This window comes from Dipodomys merriami, unplaced genomic scaffold (assembly GCF_024711535.1).
Source record: "Dipodomys merriami isolate MVZ:Mamm:240054 unplaced genomic scaffold, mDipMer1.0.p SCAF_2, whole genome shotgun sequence".
Classification (NCBI taxonomy): domain Eukaryota; kingdom Metazoa; phylum Chordata; class Mammalia; order Rodentia; family Heteromyidae; genus Dipodomys; species Dipodomys merriami.
The window spans coordinates 102,637,966-102,652,876 of NW_027203381.1; the positions used below are offsets into that span (position 1 = coordinate 102,637,966).

Sequence of the window (14,911 nt, forward strand, 5' to 3'; positions counted from 1 at the left end):
TCGATTCCTCAGTACCACATAAACAGAAAAAGCCAGAAGTGGCACAGTGGCTCAAATGGAAGAATGCTAGACTTTAGCAAAAGAAGCTTAGAGACAGTGCCCAGACCCTGAGTTCAAGTCCCAGGACTGGAAAAAAAAATGAAGCCTACAAATTTCAATGTTATTTATCCTTCAAGATGAATTCAATTAAATATTTTTACATGTTATCAGCTTTTCCTCTTTTCCTATACAATCTTGTATGTACAAGACTTGCTTCAATTACTGAAGGCATTTGTGAAAATTGCCTTAACTATAAAACCCTAAAATCTCCTCCAATTAAAGCTGTATGCTATTTGAAACATCCTGGCTTCACAATCTCTGGTGTTTGTAATATTGAGTAAATATCTACTGAATCCACGCATGATGAAAAGGTAAGTTTCATGAAACAAATAATTTTAAAAAGCTGATTGGCTTTTTTTGTTGTCTACTATGTGACCAGGGTTACCTAGTTTTTATTTATAAAATGACTACTTGGAGCTTAGAAATCAGTTTCTCAGACAGTAGTCTGTCATTTATATCATGAGTGTTAACACACTGTAAGAATGAATAGCATGAATGTAAAATAGGTCATGACTGGCAATGTGTGACATTGAAGGGCAACAGGAACTAGACATGCATATATTGAGATGACTTCAGTCATTATTCTCTCCAAACAACACTGCTGAGTATCTGTGCAACATTTTTTAGGTACACAGTATTTTGGAGTGTGTGACCTATGGAGGTAATATGGTTTTATAGATCTAACAGACACCAATTATTGTTGCTTATGCTTCATACAGTCTTGAAAACTATTTTCTTCATATATTTTGTCTGATTTCTTTTAGTTGATATAGGTAGGAGGAAAAATTGGTTCCTTTTTAAGTGTGTGGCCAGAAGTGAAAGTACAAGGACAACTTGACTAAATGTCTAATCACATACTAAAAGTCATATGACAATAAAATATTTAAGAAAAACAAAGAACCAAGTATAAACAACAAAGGTGCAGCTTCACGTCTTCCAAGAAAAAATAATGCAGGGAAAGATATCTGTATAATTCAAACACAGTTTTAAAAGAGCCTGTGTTTCCACCTACCATGTTAATTTACTTCTAAGATTGTTACATGTCTATAGCTGAAAGCTGGCAATTTTTAAAGGGATATTGCCACTCCAAAAAATTATATTCTAAAAGTAACCCTACATATATTTATATGCAACACTTTCCAACCATACCAAATTCTAATTAGAATTAATGACTGAGATCCTGTTTCAATTACAGGAGCAACATGAAAGGTTGCCTCACTCGAGGTCTGTAGATAATAAATAAAAATGTCACTATTATTGCTCACTGAGTTGAATCCTTCAAAAGGGTATTTTAAATAGCTATGAAGAAATCCTATGAAATAGTCAGAGGGATCAAGTCTATTATCTGTAAAGGTTCATTTTAAGACAATAATCAAAGGGATTTTTTAAAAGGAAAAAGTATATACTGTAGCTTTTGCTCAAAAGAATTTCATAAACTTTAATACAAAATCAAAAGTATGTATGAACCAGAGGATGATTTTAGTGTTATATAACTGTACAGATCAAATTCGTTACTGGCTTTTATCACTAAAGGCACAAGCCATGAGTTGTTATTAGGAATTCTAAAGACACTGTTAGTGTGGTGCAGGAACTGCCTCTTCTCAACTAGTGAAGTATGTAAAAAAATGTATCAGAAGCTCCAGTCAGGATGCAGGCAATGTACACTTGTAGAACTAGGCAGTATCTAGAGAGGTTTGGGCAAGTATTCATTCAGCTCTATTCTCACCTTGTATTTTATCCACACTAGAAAGGTATACTTTTTTTCATTTCTATGTTTTGATGATTCTGCCTTTTTTCTTTCTAAATGGTGTATTCAAGGGGTCTATTGGGGGGGGGGGGGCAGCTAGTAGAACTCCAGGGGAAAAGGGTGAAAAACCATAGCAGTAGAACTCACTGGACACTGAAGAAAGTGAACTATGTAACTTTTGAGTGGAGATAGGAGGGAGGGACTAAGAGAGAGTGAGGGAAGGAGACACTGGAAGGAAGGAATATAGTCATTATCTGACCTATGTAATTGTAATCCCACTGCAATCACCTTTACAATAAATAAATAATAATTTTAAAAATGTGTACTCTTAAGTTTTCAATGGAAAATAAGGTGTTCAGTTTTTAAAGCAAACTGTAAAATGGTATTTATTTATATTATAATGTGAATGACTGCATACACAAATTTCAGAGGCACAATCGTTCTGCACAATAACAAATTGTCAGTACATATTATGCACAGTTAGGTCTTTTGTTACATGAGTGGTTTCAGTGAAAACAGTACCAAAACATTCCTGAAACAAAAATAAATTACTCATTCACATAGTCTAATAGTAAAAGACAACTACTAGCCAAAGACTACTAGCCAATGTATAACTAAAAAGCTTGTTTTATGAAAACTAACCAGATTGATATTCATAAATGATCTTTTTCAGGATATTCTTATTTTATATATAAACTACACTGATGATAAGACATATATATATGTATGTCCCTAAAGAATTAGTGACAATAGAAATTCCCTCATTTAAAAAAAAAAAGATGTAGCTATATTAGAGAATATGCTAAACCACTGCCACAAAATTCCAACACTGCCATTCTATTTTTGACACAAATTTAATTTCCAATGTTTGTATGTTTAGCTGCCATGTTTTATAAAACATCTCCTTTTAAAAGGTGCCAAGCAGTTAACAGACAATCTTGAACCACACCAAAAATACCTGACTAAGTCAAGCTTTTTTTGTAAGATCTTAAAATGCTTCAATTAAAGCTGATACTGTATGTAGAGATTCTGAGATAATTCAACACTTTTTGCTTATAGATACTTTTTAAATTTTAAAGTCTATTAATGAAGAATTATACAAAATCTAAGAGAGCACGTGAATATCTTCATAATGCAGTGAAGGAGTCATCTTTGGCATTTCTCCATTCGTTCTAAAATAAAATAGTTCCTACCTTTTCTATCAATCTACTACAGACATTTTCTGTACACAAAATGTATTTGATTGAGATTTGACAGCAATTTTACTGCTGAGAAACATTTTTACATTTTCCTTTTTAGATTAAAACAATACTATTCAGCATCATACTATGAGAAGCTGAAATGTTTTAATGTTGAAATAAGTTTACTTAGCTCTCTTTCACTGATTGGAAATTTAACAGCCTTTATCCAATACTGGATAAAGTAAGATACACGTTATATTAACAAAAATGTTGACAAGACAGTTTTTGAATATTAATGAAGCATGTCTCTATAAAAGAAAAAATCCATGTATCTTCAAATAATATGAGCATCACAGAAACTGACTGACTATATTTTGTTTCTTGGTCCTTGTGGCTTCTCTTAGAGGTAAAAAAGAAAAACAAATAGGTCACTTACCTCTGGGAAATGTTTCCACATTGCCAGTCCCACATTATATTTATTTCTAATTTTCACAAAGATGTTATTTTTACAACATGCTAACTTTATGGCTGAAAATAATCTGATTGTAACTATTTTAAAACAACAATGAAATAATAGAGCTCTTAACAGTTGAGCACATTTTCTTCATTCAAAATCAAATACGATTAAAAATCTTTTAGTAAAGCTCAAATAACATCTGGAACCTTAAACAATTATTTTTTTCCAGAACTAAAGAAATAAAAACAGTAGGTAATTAGGGCTAAGAATGTGGCTTAGTGGTAGAGTGCTTGCCTAGAATGCATGAAGCCCTGGGTTTGAGCCTCAGTACCACATAAACAGAAAAGGCCAGAAGTGGCGCTGTGGCAAGCTCAGGGACAGCGCCCAGGCCCTGAGTTCAAGCCCCAGGACTGACAAAAACAAAAACAAAACACTAAACAAAATAAAAAACAAAAATATCAGGTAACTAATGTTGCAAAGGTTATGGATAACAAAATCACAATGGCTTTTATATGACATTAACACATTAAATGTAATTAATATTCCCCAATTGTTTTCTAACTAGACAGAACTATGGAAATCCAAGCAAAGAATGATGCACAGGAGATGAAGGAACTGTAATACAAATTAGGGTTTCCACTAGCTGGCATAGAGAAATTTGAATAAATTAATAGCTATCTTAGAAACAGAATAAACTGATCTACTGAAATAAATTAATCTGGAGAATGTAGACTACAGGAATGAATCATGTAATCCGATACTGAATTTGTCACATTAACTTTGTAACATGGCAGTTACTGAGTCTTGGATACGCAGCTTAATACTGCTCTCTCCCAGCCAATGCAAATACATCACATCAACACTGTCCTACAAGTACAGGTCACATTACCAGCTCTTACTAATACAATTAAGTAAGAATGGAGAACCTTATAATTGGCACTCTTTAGGGTTTACAGAACATGTTAAGCACATATGGTTACCGTCTTCCAAAATCTAGAAAATATAGCCACCAGTGCTCCCTAGGTAAGAATTTTGAGTCAACTCTTAATTATTGAGAAGTATTTGTTACAATGACACTTCCCCAAGATTAAAGAGAATCAATTCGGTCACATTCAATTCTCAATCAAAATATTAGCCAAAATTCTCCTGTATGGAAACGTTGCTTTCTAGGTAAATCTGTGAGACCCTTGCATTTTGGGCAGAGGTGGTCGATAACAGGAAGAGATGATCAGAAAAGATAACAAATTATCACCATTCCTTCTGCATTTAGTTGAAGTTGGTTTTTTGTAAATGCTTATTGGGAATTTCTAAAGCACTGACTTGGAGCGGCCAAGAGCCTCCATCAATCCCTGCTTGAATGGCCACTCCTGTCACCACGGCCAGGTCGGGGTCTACGGATGTGTTGGGATCCTTCCCAAAGAACTCCTTAATGAGTTGGCGGATTCGCGGAATACGAGTAGAGCCCCCAACCAAAACCACCTCATCAATCTCAGTCCTGTCCAGGTGGCCTTCCTTTAACACTTGTCGGATGGGCACAAGTATTTTCTGAAAGAGATCTTCATTAAGGGTATCAAAGAGCTTCCGCGATATTTCTGTTTCAAACAAAACCTGACTTTTCCCATGCTCCTTTTTAGAAAAGCCAGGAGTAAGCAGTTTGTTCGCATTGTGTCCGTCCGCTGGGGTAAGGAGAGCCTGGGGCAGCTCAGTGTCACTAAGCTGGGGTTCCTTTTGGTCCTTTTCTTCCACCGTTAGTAATACTGACAACTTGGCAGACTGTTGAAGAGTCAGATTTAATTTGACCATTTCCACAGCTTGACTTAATCTGTGGATTTCCTCTTTCCTAGAGGGGATGAAGCCATACGTCTGATAGATCTGCTTATGTAAGTACTGAAGCAGCCTTTGATTGAAGTCTTGTCCTCCAAGTTTATTGTTTCCTGAGTGGACAATAAAAGAGTCTGAATTATACTTGTTGATAAATAAATGTGTCTGTATGTATATATTTTTGTACATACAAAATTATTCTAAGAATATCTAAATATATTCTAAGAATAACAATTATCTTGTTTAATATGTTTTTATTCATAGATATACTGATTTAAAGCAGTGTACATAAGAGTACACCAGGTACTTAGTAGACACAGACAGGGTAGTTTGGGGAAAAACTGTTAGACCTAATGTCAAAGAAGAAGCTGGGAGTAGGGGTACACACATCCAACCCCAGCAATGTGGATGATGGAGGTAAAAGATCACAGTCTAAGGCCAGTCTGGGCAAAACCTGTATGACTATATGGGAAAATAACTAAAAGCAAAAAGGGCTAGAAATGTGGCTCAAGTTGTATAGCATTTGCCTAGCAGCACAGGCCGAGTTTAGAACTCTGAAAGATAGGGAAAATACAAAACAAAAAGCTTCACAAAAACAGTACACAGAGGGAGTAACACTTTTGAATGACTTGAAAGGAAGTGTTATCAAATAATTATTGTAACATGGAGACTGAATTTAGAAACAGTAAATATCACCACTCTCAATAGGAGAAACTGCATTCTTTAATTAAAAAGTACTACTACTTATTTTCATAAAGGGTAAATGAGTCCAGCAGAAAAGAACAATATAATATAAATACCCAGCATTTATCTTCACTCAAAAGAAGAGTTTAAAGCGGGGCACTGGTGGCTCACACCTGTAATCCTAGCTACTCAGGAGGCTGAGAGCTGAGGATGGCAGTTCAAAGCCAGCCCGGGGAAGGAAGTCCATGAGACTCTTTATCTCCAATTAACCACCAGAAAATTGGAAGTGGTACTGTGGCTCAAGTGGTAGAGAACTAGCCTTGAGCTAACCTCTGGGACAGTGCCCAGGCCAGAGTTCAAGACCCACAACCAACAAAAAAAAAAAAAAAAAAAAAGAGTTTGAGTAAAAGAAAAAAAATATATAGTACAACAACACTATAATGTTACAGCTCAATTTTCAATATAGGCTAATTCTTCAACCTAAATTAAACAAAGCAAAATCTTAAAAAAAAAAATGTTTTCAAGTAAATTTAGTGTTGGGTAACACTAATTTTAGATTTCCTTATAATATCTTAAACAAATAAAATGAACTGATTACCCAAAAATTTAAATTTTTCTTCCTTTCTGTTCCCTTCACCATCAAGAAAATTCTACTGGTTTTGAGGCCTACAGCTAATGTTTTTGACTTACATGATGCTTACTTTGGTTTTTCTTTTTGATGGGAGAATGAATTACTATTTTATATGGCAACAATACTTAATAGTTTCAATAGCTGGTTTGTAGATTCCTTAGAATCTTCTACAGTAAATAATTATGTCATCTATGAGTAGAGAAACATTTGTTTGTTGATGTTTATGTCCTTCTTTTTTCTTGTTCTATTGCAATGTCTACAACTTTCAACATAGTGGACATCCTTTCCTTGCTCCTGAGATTTAATCTTTCATTACTAAGTATGACATAAATGCTAAGTTTACTTTGGATACCTATTATTAGGCGTCCATTTTGCAGAGTGATAATTGTCCTGAATGGCAACTGAATTCAATCAGATTATTCTTCTGCATCTAAAGAAAGTTCCATCGACTAAACTAATTATGGCTTTCCTGTTTTATTTTGCAATTGTAAATTCATTAGTAGATTTTTGATTGTTAAACTGACTTTTCATCACTGGAATACACTTACCCGCCCATTTTCTTACACTTAAAAATGTTGCTATAAATATACAGAGAACATTACAAATAATATGTACCAAAAACTTCCAGATAAAGTCCAGTATTCTGAAAGAGTCAATTTGTTACATGGTAGGTATGTTGAAGAAGCCATTGCTTGAACATCCATCTCTCTCTGCACCCCTCTTACCAGACATGGCTCGCGTAAGAAACATTCCTCCTTGTTTGTTCAGTAATGACACATCTAGGGTTCCTCCACCCAAGTCTATAACCAAGACATGGAAGACATCAGATTTGTGGAGACCATATGCCATCGCTGCTGCTGTGGGCTCGTTTATTACCCTTAGGATCTTTAGTCCTAGATGTGTGGGAATAAAGAACAATCCATGAGATAAAATTCCTCCCGATTCAACTTTATAGCATGCTTATTTCTTCTATGATATCAGTACTGTTGAATAAAAATTAGAACAGTCAAGGATTTTCTTTTTTCTTTCTTTATTTTGTTGGTCATGGAACCTGAACTCTGGCTCTTCAGCTCAAGGATAGTGCTCTGCCACTTGAGCCACAGCACCACTTCTGGCTTTTCCTGCTTATATGGTACTGAGTAATTGAACCCAGGGCCTCACGCATGCAGGACAAGCACTCTACCACTGAGCCACCTTCCCAGCTCCAGTCAAGGATTTTCTAAATGATATCATTACAATTACTCCAAGAGTATTATATAATAAAACTCCAGATTTAGTAAAATAAGTATACTTTATTAATTCATATTTTCAAAAATATCATTTTTGTATCCATATTCAACTGAGGAACATAGGAGAAACAATATATAATTGTTATGGGAATAAGAAATTTTTATCTTATCTTGAATAGGCAAAAGGCTAGTCCCTGAACAAAAGTCCTGCTTTAGATTAACTTTCACATTAAAAGAGTAGCTTGCAAAGTAATATGGCATTATACTTCATAGCAATAGAACATTCCAACTCTGAAGAATTCCTATAAATATAACACCTTCATCTTAGCTCTCCAATTTCATTTCTATGTTCTGGCTGCACTGGCCAATTCTCTATCTTCTTATCATCAAATGGCCACTTCATGAGTTTGGCATTGGTTGTTTCCTACATGTGTATTCATGGGTAAGAACTCACTTCCTTCAACTCATTTTAAATGTCATGTTTTCAAGGAGATACTCAACAAGATCATTACAAACCTGCAAGCCCCTCATTCTCTGACCTCACCTGGGTCCTTTCTCCTGTTCTTTCCTTGACAGCATGTTACTTTCTGATACACACTTTATCACTAATTCGTAAGCATGGGGAATTCTATCTCCAGGAAACATGGCAATGAATCATTTGACTGTCATCACTCAGTGGGAGAGAATGCAGCTAATAATTAGTGAGTAAGGCTATGGATATTGCTAAATATTCTGTATCCAACCCCAAGTATCACTAAAACTAAAGTTAAGAAGTTCTGTGATAATTTCATAGTTTATATTATTCTGTTTCTCTCTTGTTCACATAAAAGATGATTTTATCTATTTTATTTGTTAAGGCACTCAATATTTCAAAGTGTTCAAAAAATTGTTTCACCTCAGATTTTTTTGAAAAAATAACCCTAACATTAAGGAAAATTTGAAATAAAAGAATTCCTCACTAGATGAATCCCAGTTCTTTGACAATGTGTCATATGCCTATCTGATGCTTGTTCTAAAGAAACATTTTATATTATGCTATAAAGCTAATATAATTATAATATAATATAATATAATTATCCTTTACAAAACTCCAAAATAACCTAATTTGCCTCTCTCTTTTGAAGTTTGATTATATTCCTACAGTTTCATAATTTACACAGCACTAAATCTTACTTGTAAAGATTTTCAAGCTTTAACAAAATGTTGGTGCTGTTACCTGCAAGGTTGGCAGCCTCAATTGTCGAATTTCTCTGTTTCAGGTCAAACTCTGCTGGTACAGAAATGACAGCATTGGCAACTTGCATCCCAAGATAATCCTCTGCCATTTCCTTTAATTTCAGTAACAGTCGGGAGCCAATATACTCTGGGGAAACGGTGATGGTTTCATTACTTGTCACAGAAAATTCTGCCATCCCATTTTTGTGTAAAACCTGTAAGATTTGAAAACAGCAACAAAAAAGGGGGGGTATTATAAAGTGTGTACGTTCTTCTATACACATGCATACCTACTCTACTCAAAAACTTGAGAAATATTAACCTAAGTTATAAACCTCAACCTTTGCAAAGTTATAAAATTTACTATAATCTATAATCTATACAATATAGTTACCAAAATTAGATCTGACTAAACATTATATTGAAAAAAACATAAATCCACAATTTTCAGTATAAAATCCATCATGAAGCAAATACCTGGAATGTAGGATATTCTCACTATTTATTTAATGAGAGAATAAATGATGAATACAGGAGACTCCCCCACTATTTCTAAGAGGACCATGTTCTAAAACCCCTACTGGATGCATTTTCCCTTAAATAAACACTTTGCAGCTTCTCTTTGGCATATCCAAATCACCATTATCAATACTGTTGGGCTCTGGGGCTATTAAAACATAAAATAAAGGTTTCTTGAACATAAGCACTAGCAAACTTCAAGAGTGAATCTCATAAGCAAGAAGGATATAGACTGATTAGCATGCAGTTAGCATATACATTAGGTAAACTGCATGTACTTGGGATGGGATAGGATGGTGCAAAATTGCATTATGCTATTCAGAGTGGCATGCGATTTAAAATCTGTTAACTAATTGTATTTCTGGAATTTTCTATTTAATATTTTCAGTCAGTAGTTGACTATGGGTAACTTCATTGAAGTTGAAATGCAGAAAGCAAAATCAGAGTACGATTAATGCAAAAGGAATAACAACTGCTCAATCATGTATTCCACTCAAGGATCTTCCTTTTATGTTTTTCCCCTCATACTTCTGAGAGACATTTGTAGTACCTATTAAAAACAATTATCTCACTACATTTTTTCAATCCACATATCAAAACATTTACATTCTTTCATAAAAATACATACTCTGGCTTAATATCTTTCTTTTTTTTAGTGGTATATCATTTTTTTCTTAATATGCAATTTTTATTGTAAAAATACTATACAGAGCGGTTACAGTTACATAAGCAAGGTAATGAGTCCATCTCCTATTGAGCATTGTTACACTCTCCTTTGTTTTTCCCCTACCATCCCTTCCTTCCTCACCTCCCCAACTCTCCCCACCCCACAAAGTTGTAAAGTTCGTTTTCAACATACTGTCTTGTACATCTCGTTATTACAATGGGTCATCCTGAATCCTTATTTCCGCGTTTTTTATTTCCCTTTCCCTCCCCAAATTAGAAAAATGTATATACAAGATGCAGGACACTGGAATCAAATACAGTGATAACAGGGATTGTACCATGGAGAAAGAACATACAAAGAAACAAAAAAAAAATCACATAGTACATTAAAAAAATATGGAGCACTTCATGAATTAGTATGTCATCCTTGCACTGGGGCCATGCTAATCTTCTCTGTATTGATCCAATTTTAGTGTATGTGCTGTCAAATAAGCACTTAATATCTTTCTTAATGGAGGTACACAGTAAGTAAAAACTGAATTAACTTTAAAATAAATTATCCAAGTCTTATCAATGTACCAATAATAACGAAAATTAAGATACGGATGTGATCCTACTAATTGAAATATTGTCAAATTTAGTCAGAAAAAACATATCTAGTAATCAGATCTTTTTATGTGTAAATACTATGTACATACACATACACAGAGTTGTACATAGAACTTCAACATCCTTCCTATTATTTGAAATTGCTAAGCAGATATTCTGAGGATGAAAAAGCAGGAATACAGTTAAGACCTAAGTCTTTGATTGTCATGGGAAGGCACTGGGTTACTTCACCTTGGAGCTGCAATGGTATTCCCTGAGATAATACAACTTCCATAAAGATTAAGCTACTTAAGATACAATGATTGCAGTGCGAAACCAACACATAAATTGGAAGTGTACAAGGAAAGTACATTAATACAGACTTCAGATAATCTTACCTTAAATGGGTATCTGCCAATTTCAGCCTCCAGCTCTTCTGGGGTGAAAATCTTACCAATGAATCTTTTGGCATCATATATTGTATTTTGAGGATTTGAATCTGCCAGCTCTAAGCTTTCATATCCCACATATACATCATTATCAGTAAAGGACACCATGCTGGGTATACTGATATGCCCATTTTCATCTGGAATCACCTTTACTTTTCCTGTGCCAGGATAAAACACCCCAACAGAGCAATAGGTGGTACCCAGGTCAATACCAATCACTTTGGGAGTAGGCAATGGTAAATACTGTTGTGCCAAATAGCCAGCCAACAGGAGAGTCAAAACAGCTGATCCTGGAAATAAGCAAAATAAAACATACATCTTATCAAACTACAATATTTATTTACCATTAAAAGGTCTTTTTTTAATATTGTTCTTTGAAATAAGACTAAAAGTTTTAGTCCCTAAATATTTTATAGGAGCAATAATATTTCTTTTAGACATTTTCCCATAGTATACAATGTTTATAATTAAAGGAACAACAGAAGCAAAACAAAACAAAACAAACCCAAAAGACAAAAAAGCCCTACATTTGTGTAGCTCACTAATAGTAACAAAACAAAATTTTCAGTCCTTGTGTTGATTCTGACAAAAAACATCATATACCTGAAACAAAAGCTAGCAGGATCCAATTTTCTGGATCAATTAGTATGTAAATTTTAAAGCTTTATGAAGGATTATAATTTTCATTACTAAAATGAAATTCCATTATTGAAATTCTCCCAGCAAAGGCTTTGTCATTATAAGGCAAAACTATCCTCTACAGCCTTCTTCCATTAAAAGGGATAAAATGGATACAACTATTTTTAAGTTGTTGAGACGTTAAACTGTCCCTCCAGAACACAGCCTAGATGTTCTATGTATTTGAAGATTAATGAAGAATGGAGAGGTAATACTTAGAGGAAAACTATCAAAGTGCTTTGCTGTCATAAGGGCATCAAGCTCCTTAAAGGCACATGTTGTCCATTATTCTACACCAGCTAAAGCAGATGAGCAGCAATCACGTACAGAAAAAACAAGCCAATCTGAACCAATGGGATGCACACTGTAAACAATGAAGAAAGGCAGAGCTCTGAATTTAGGACCAATCTTATTTGGTTTCCGAAAGACTTTGTTCTATTCCTATTTACACTATCGTTACTTGCCACCCCAAACCTCAACGTGTAAGACAGCGTTAGAAACGGTTAGCTGATCTGCATTGTTAGCGGATCTGCATCAAGACCTGACTCAGAGAAATGAAAAACCAATCTTTAACTCCCACTCTTCGGTTCCATCCACGAGCCCGTTTCAGAACCATTTCATCACGGCTCAGGCAGGAGAAGGCACGTTTCCGAACTGGATTGTGGGGTTAGCCATCAATGCGGCCTACGTCCCTCCGACCACCAGACCTCAGCACCCCCCAGAGTCCGGAGCTCGGGATGCAGAGGGACCCCTTCCTCCACCAGGAGTCCTGGAGGTGAGTGCACGTCCTCGCAGCACCCCTAAAGGCCCGCAGGCAGCCAACAATCCCAACCCGAGGTTGGATTAGTCACTAGTAAAATGGCATCCCCAACCCGAGGTCCTAACAAGGACCCCGTTCGGAGGCGCCTACCCCCAACCCCGGCCGCGAGCAGAAACAAACCGCCTCTAAAGACACTTTTCTGGCATTCCTCCTGATGCGGACGCTAGATCCAGAAGGTGACACGACTATCCCTGGCGACCGTGGCCTCCTGAGACCACCCGGACGACTGCCTTAACGACAGGGAGCCCCGGCGTACTGACCTAAGATCGTCATCTCTCTGGCCATTACACTCCCGCCGAACAGGCTTGGATGACTGTCCTAGACGCAAGCCTCCACGCCGCCGGCTGTTCCCAAGCCTCCTGGGAAATGTAGTCTAGTAGCTCTGAAGCAGGTGGGAAAGTCACCACTTCAACCACAATACAGACTTCAAGTACCGTGAGGCTGCGGAGCCTAAAAGACTTTTGCGTCAGCCACTGCTAGTGACGACGGAAACTCTGTGAATGACGAGCCAATCAGATTGAAGTGGAGCGCAGCGAGAGATTAAAAAACCAAAAACTGGCACGTAAACAAACCTGAGGCTCTGCAGGCCAATTACAGGTAGAGTCTCTTTAGCCCCGCCTCTCCGCTATGAGTTCTGGGAAATGTAGTTCCAGTCTGTCCCCTTGTGAAAGGAGGAGATAGGATAAAGATGCTTTAGGCTTTGAGGTCTCCCCAAGAAGGCCCAGGCTTGAGCGTTATTCTTTCATTCTACTTCCTTTTAAAGCCAGTTCCTTTGAGATCTTTATTCATTCAAGGCAATGACCCAGAATGAGGACTTGTGCCTTTCTACTGCATTGCAAACAGCTCTGAAACTCCCGATAGGACCTTCAGGTCAACACTTTTGTTCGAATTCATATACTCATCAGTGAATGTGATTTGTCTAAAAGTGCAGAGACACGTTTTTTTCTTCTATTACTATTAGTAAAATGTACCTTTAAGAATCTAAGCACGAGTCAAACCTGGTGTCAATAAGTCAACTTGCTGTTGACCTATTGGCTTTATAGATAGCAGGTGTGTGTTGGGAGGGGGGGTGGTTGTGTCTGTGCCAGCCCTAGGGCTTGAAGTCAGAGCATGATCTCTGTCTCTCAGCTTTTTTGTTCAAGAACACTACCATATAAGTCACGGATCCACTTTTTGCTTTATTGTAGTTAATTGGAGAAAAGTGTTTCAAGAACCTAATGGCTGCTTTGGCCAGCTTCCAGCTAGGATGCTCAGATCTCAGCCTCAGGCGTGAGCGACTGGCGCCTGGCTTTCCTACCTGATTTTTAAAGTAAGCGTTCAACTCAGATTTTTAGGTATAATGGTAATTTGTACCAGCATTGATGGACAGTTGCTACATGCTAAGCCCCATGATATTATTAGTAACAAGATAGGAGGGACAAGGTAAACACAAAAATGCAACTTAGTATGCCATATGACATTATTTACAGTGTGGAGAGAGGAAGAAACAGAATTGAAAAAAGTCTATCATTTTTGTTAGGTTTTTAAAAAGAGATAGCCGAGTAAGAACAGCACCAGCACGCACGTGGTATTCAGGTAAGGGGTAGGTTTATTCAGTAGACCTGCTGGGACCAGGCAAGGTTGGCACTCCGCCTGGCTGGGAAAGAGAGGAAAGAGCAGCAGAAAGAGGGGAGAGGGGAGAGAGAGAGAAGAGAGAGCTAGAAAAAGGCAGAGAGAGCAGAAAAGAACAGAGAGAGAGCAGAGAGGAACAGAGAGAGCAGGGAGAGAGTCTGGGCCTGAGCTAGCCCTTATCTAGGGTATGGGCGGAGAAAGGTGTAGCCACATCAAATTCAGATGTGACCGCAGTGGATTCAGATGTGACCTCTTCCAGGTGTCCCAGTTGCCTAGGTAACGCAGGTACTGGGTGGAGACTTTGCTGCGAGGAGGGTGTAGTGCGGACCTTACAATTTTGTCTTTTATAATGTTGCTTCTGGGAAGTGGCGCTGTAGCTCAAGTGATAGAGCACTCTTCTTGAGGTGAAGAGCTGAGGGCCAGAGCCCAGGCCCAGAGTTCAAGCCCCACGACAAAAAAAAAAAAAAAAGAATGTTATAATGTTGGTTCTGGGTTTTGAACTGGGCCAGGCAAGTG

The 14,911-nt window shown here is 36.8% G+C and overlaps 1 protein-coding gene and 1 non-coding gene across 2 annotated transcripts; both read right to left on the minus strand.

Moving 5' to 3' along the window:
- Positions 1-2,205: 2,205 nt before the first annotated feature.
- Hspa13 (heat shock protein family A (Hsp70) member 13) lies at positions 2,206-13,150 on the minus strand. The gene is made up of 5 exons (XM_070030482.1): positions 13,045-13,150; positions 11,236-11,576; positions 9,066-9,279; positions 7,346-7,513; positions 2,206-5,418 (listed from the first exon to the last, which is right to left on the minus strand). The coding sequence occupies exons 1-5, from the start codon at positions 13,067-13,069 to the stop codon at positions 4,751-4,753; spliced, it is 1,416 nt and encodes a 471-aa protein (XP_069886583.1). The 5' UTR covers positions 13,070-13,150; the 3' UTR covers positions 2,206-4,750.
- On the minus strand, positions 10,640-10,745 carry LOC138832751 (U6 spliceosomal RNA). The gene has a single exon (XR_011373680.1). It is a non-coding gene; the product is annotated as a U6 spliceosomal RNA (small nuclear RNA).
- Positions 13,151-14,911: the final 1,761 nt, after the last annotated feature.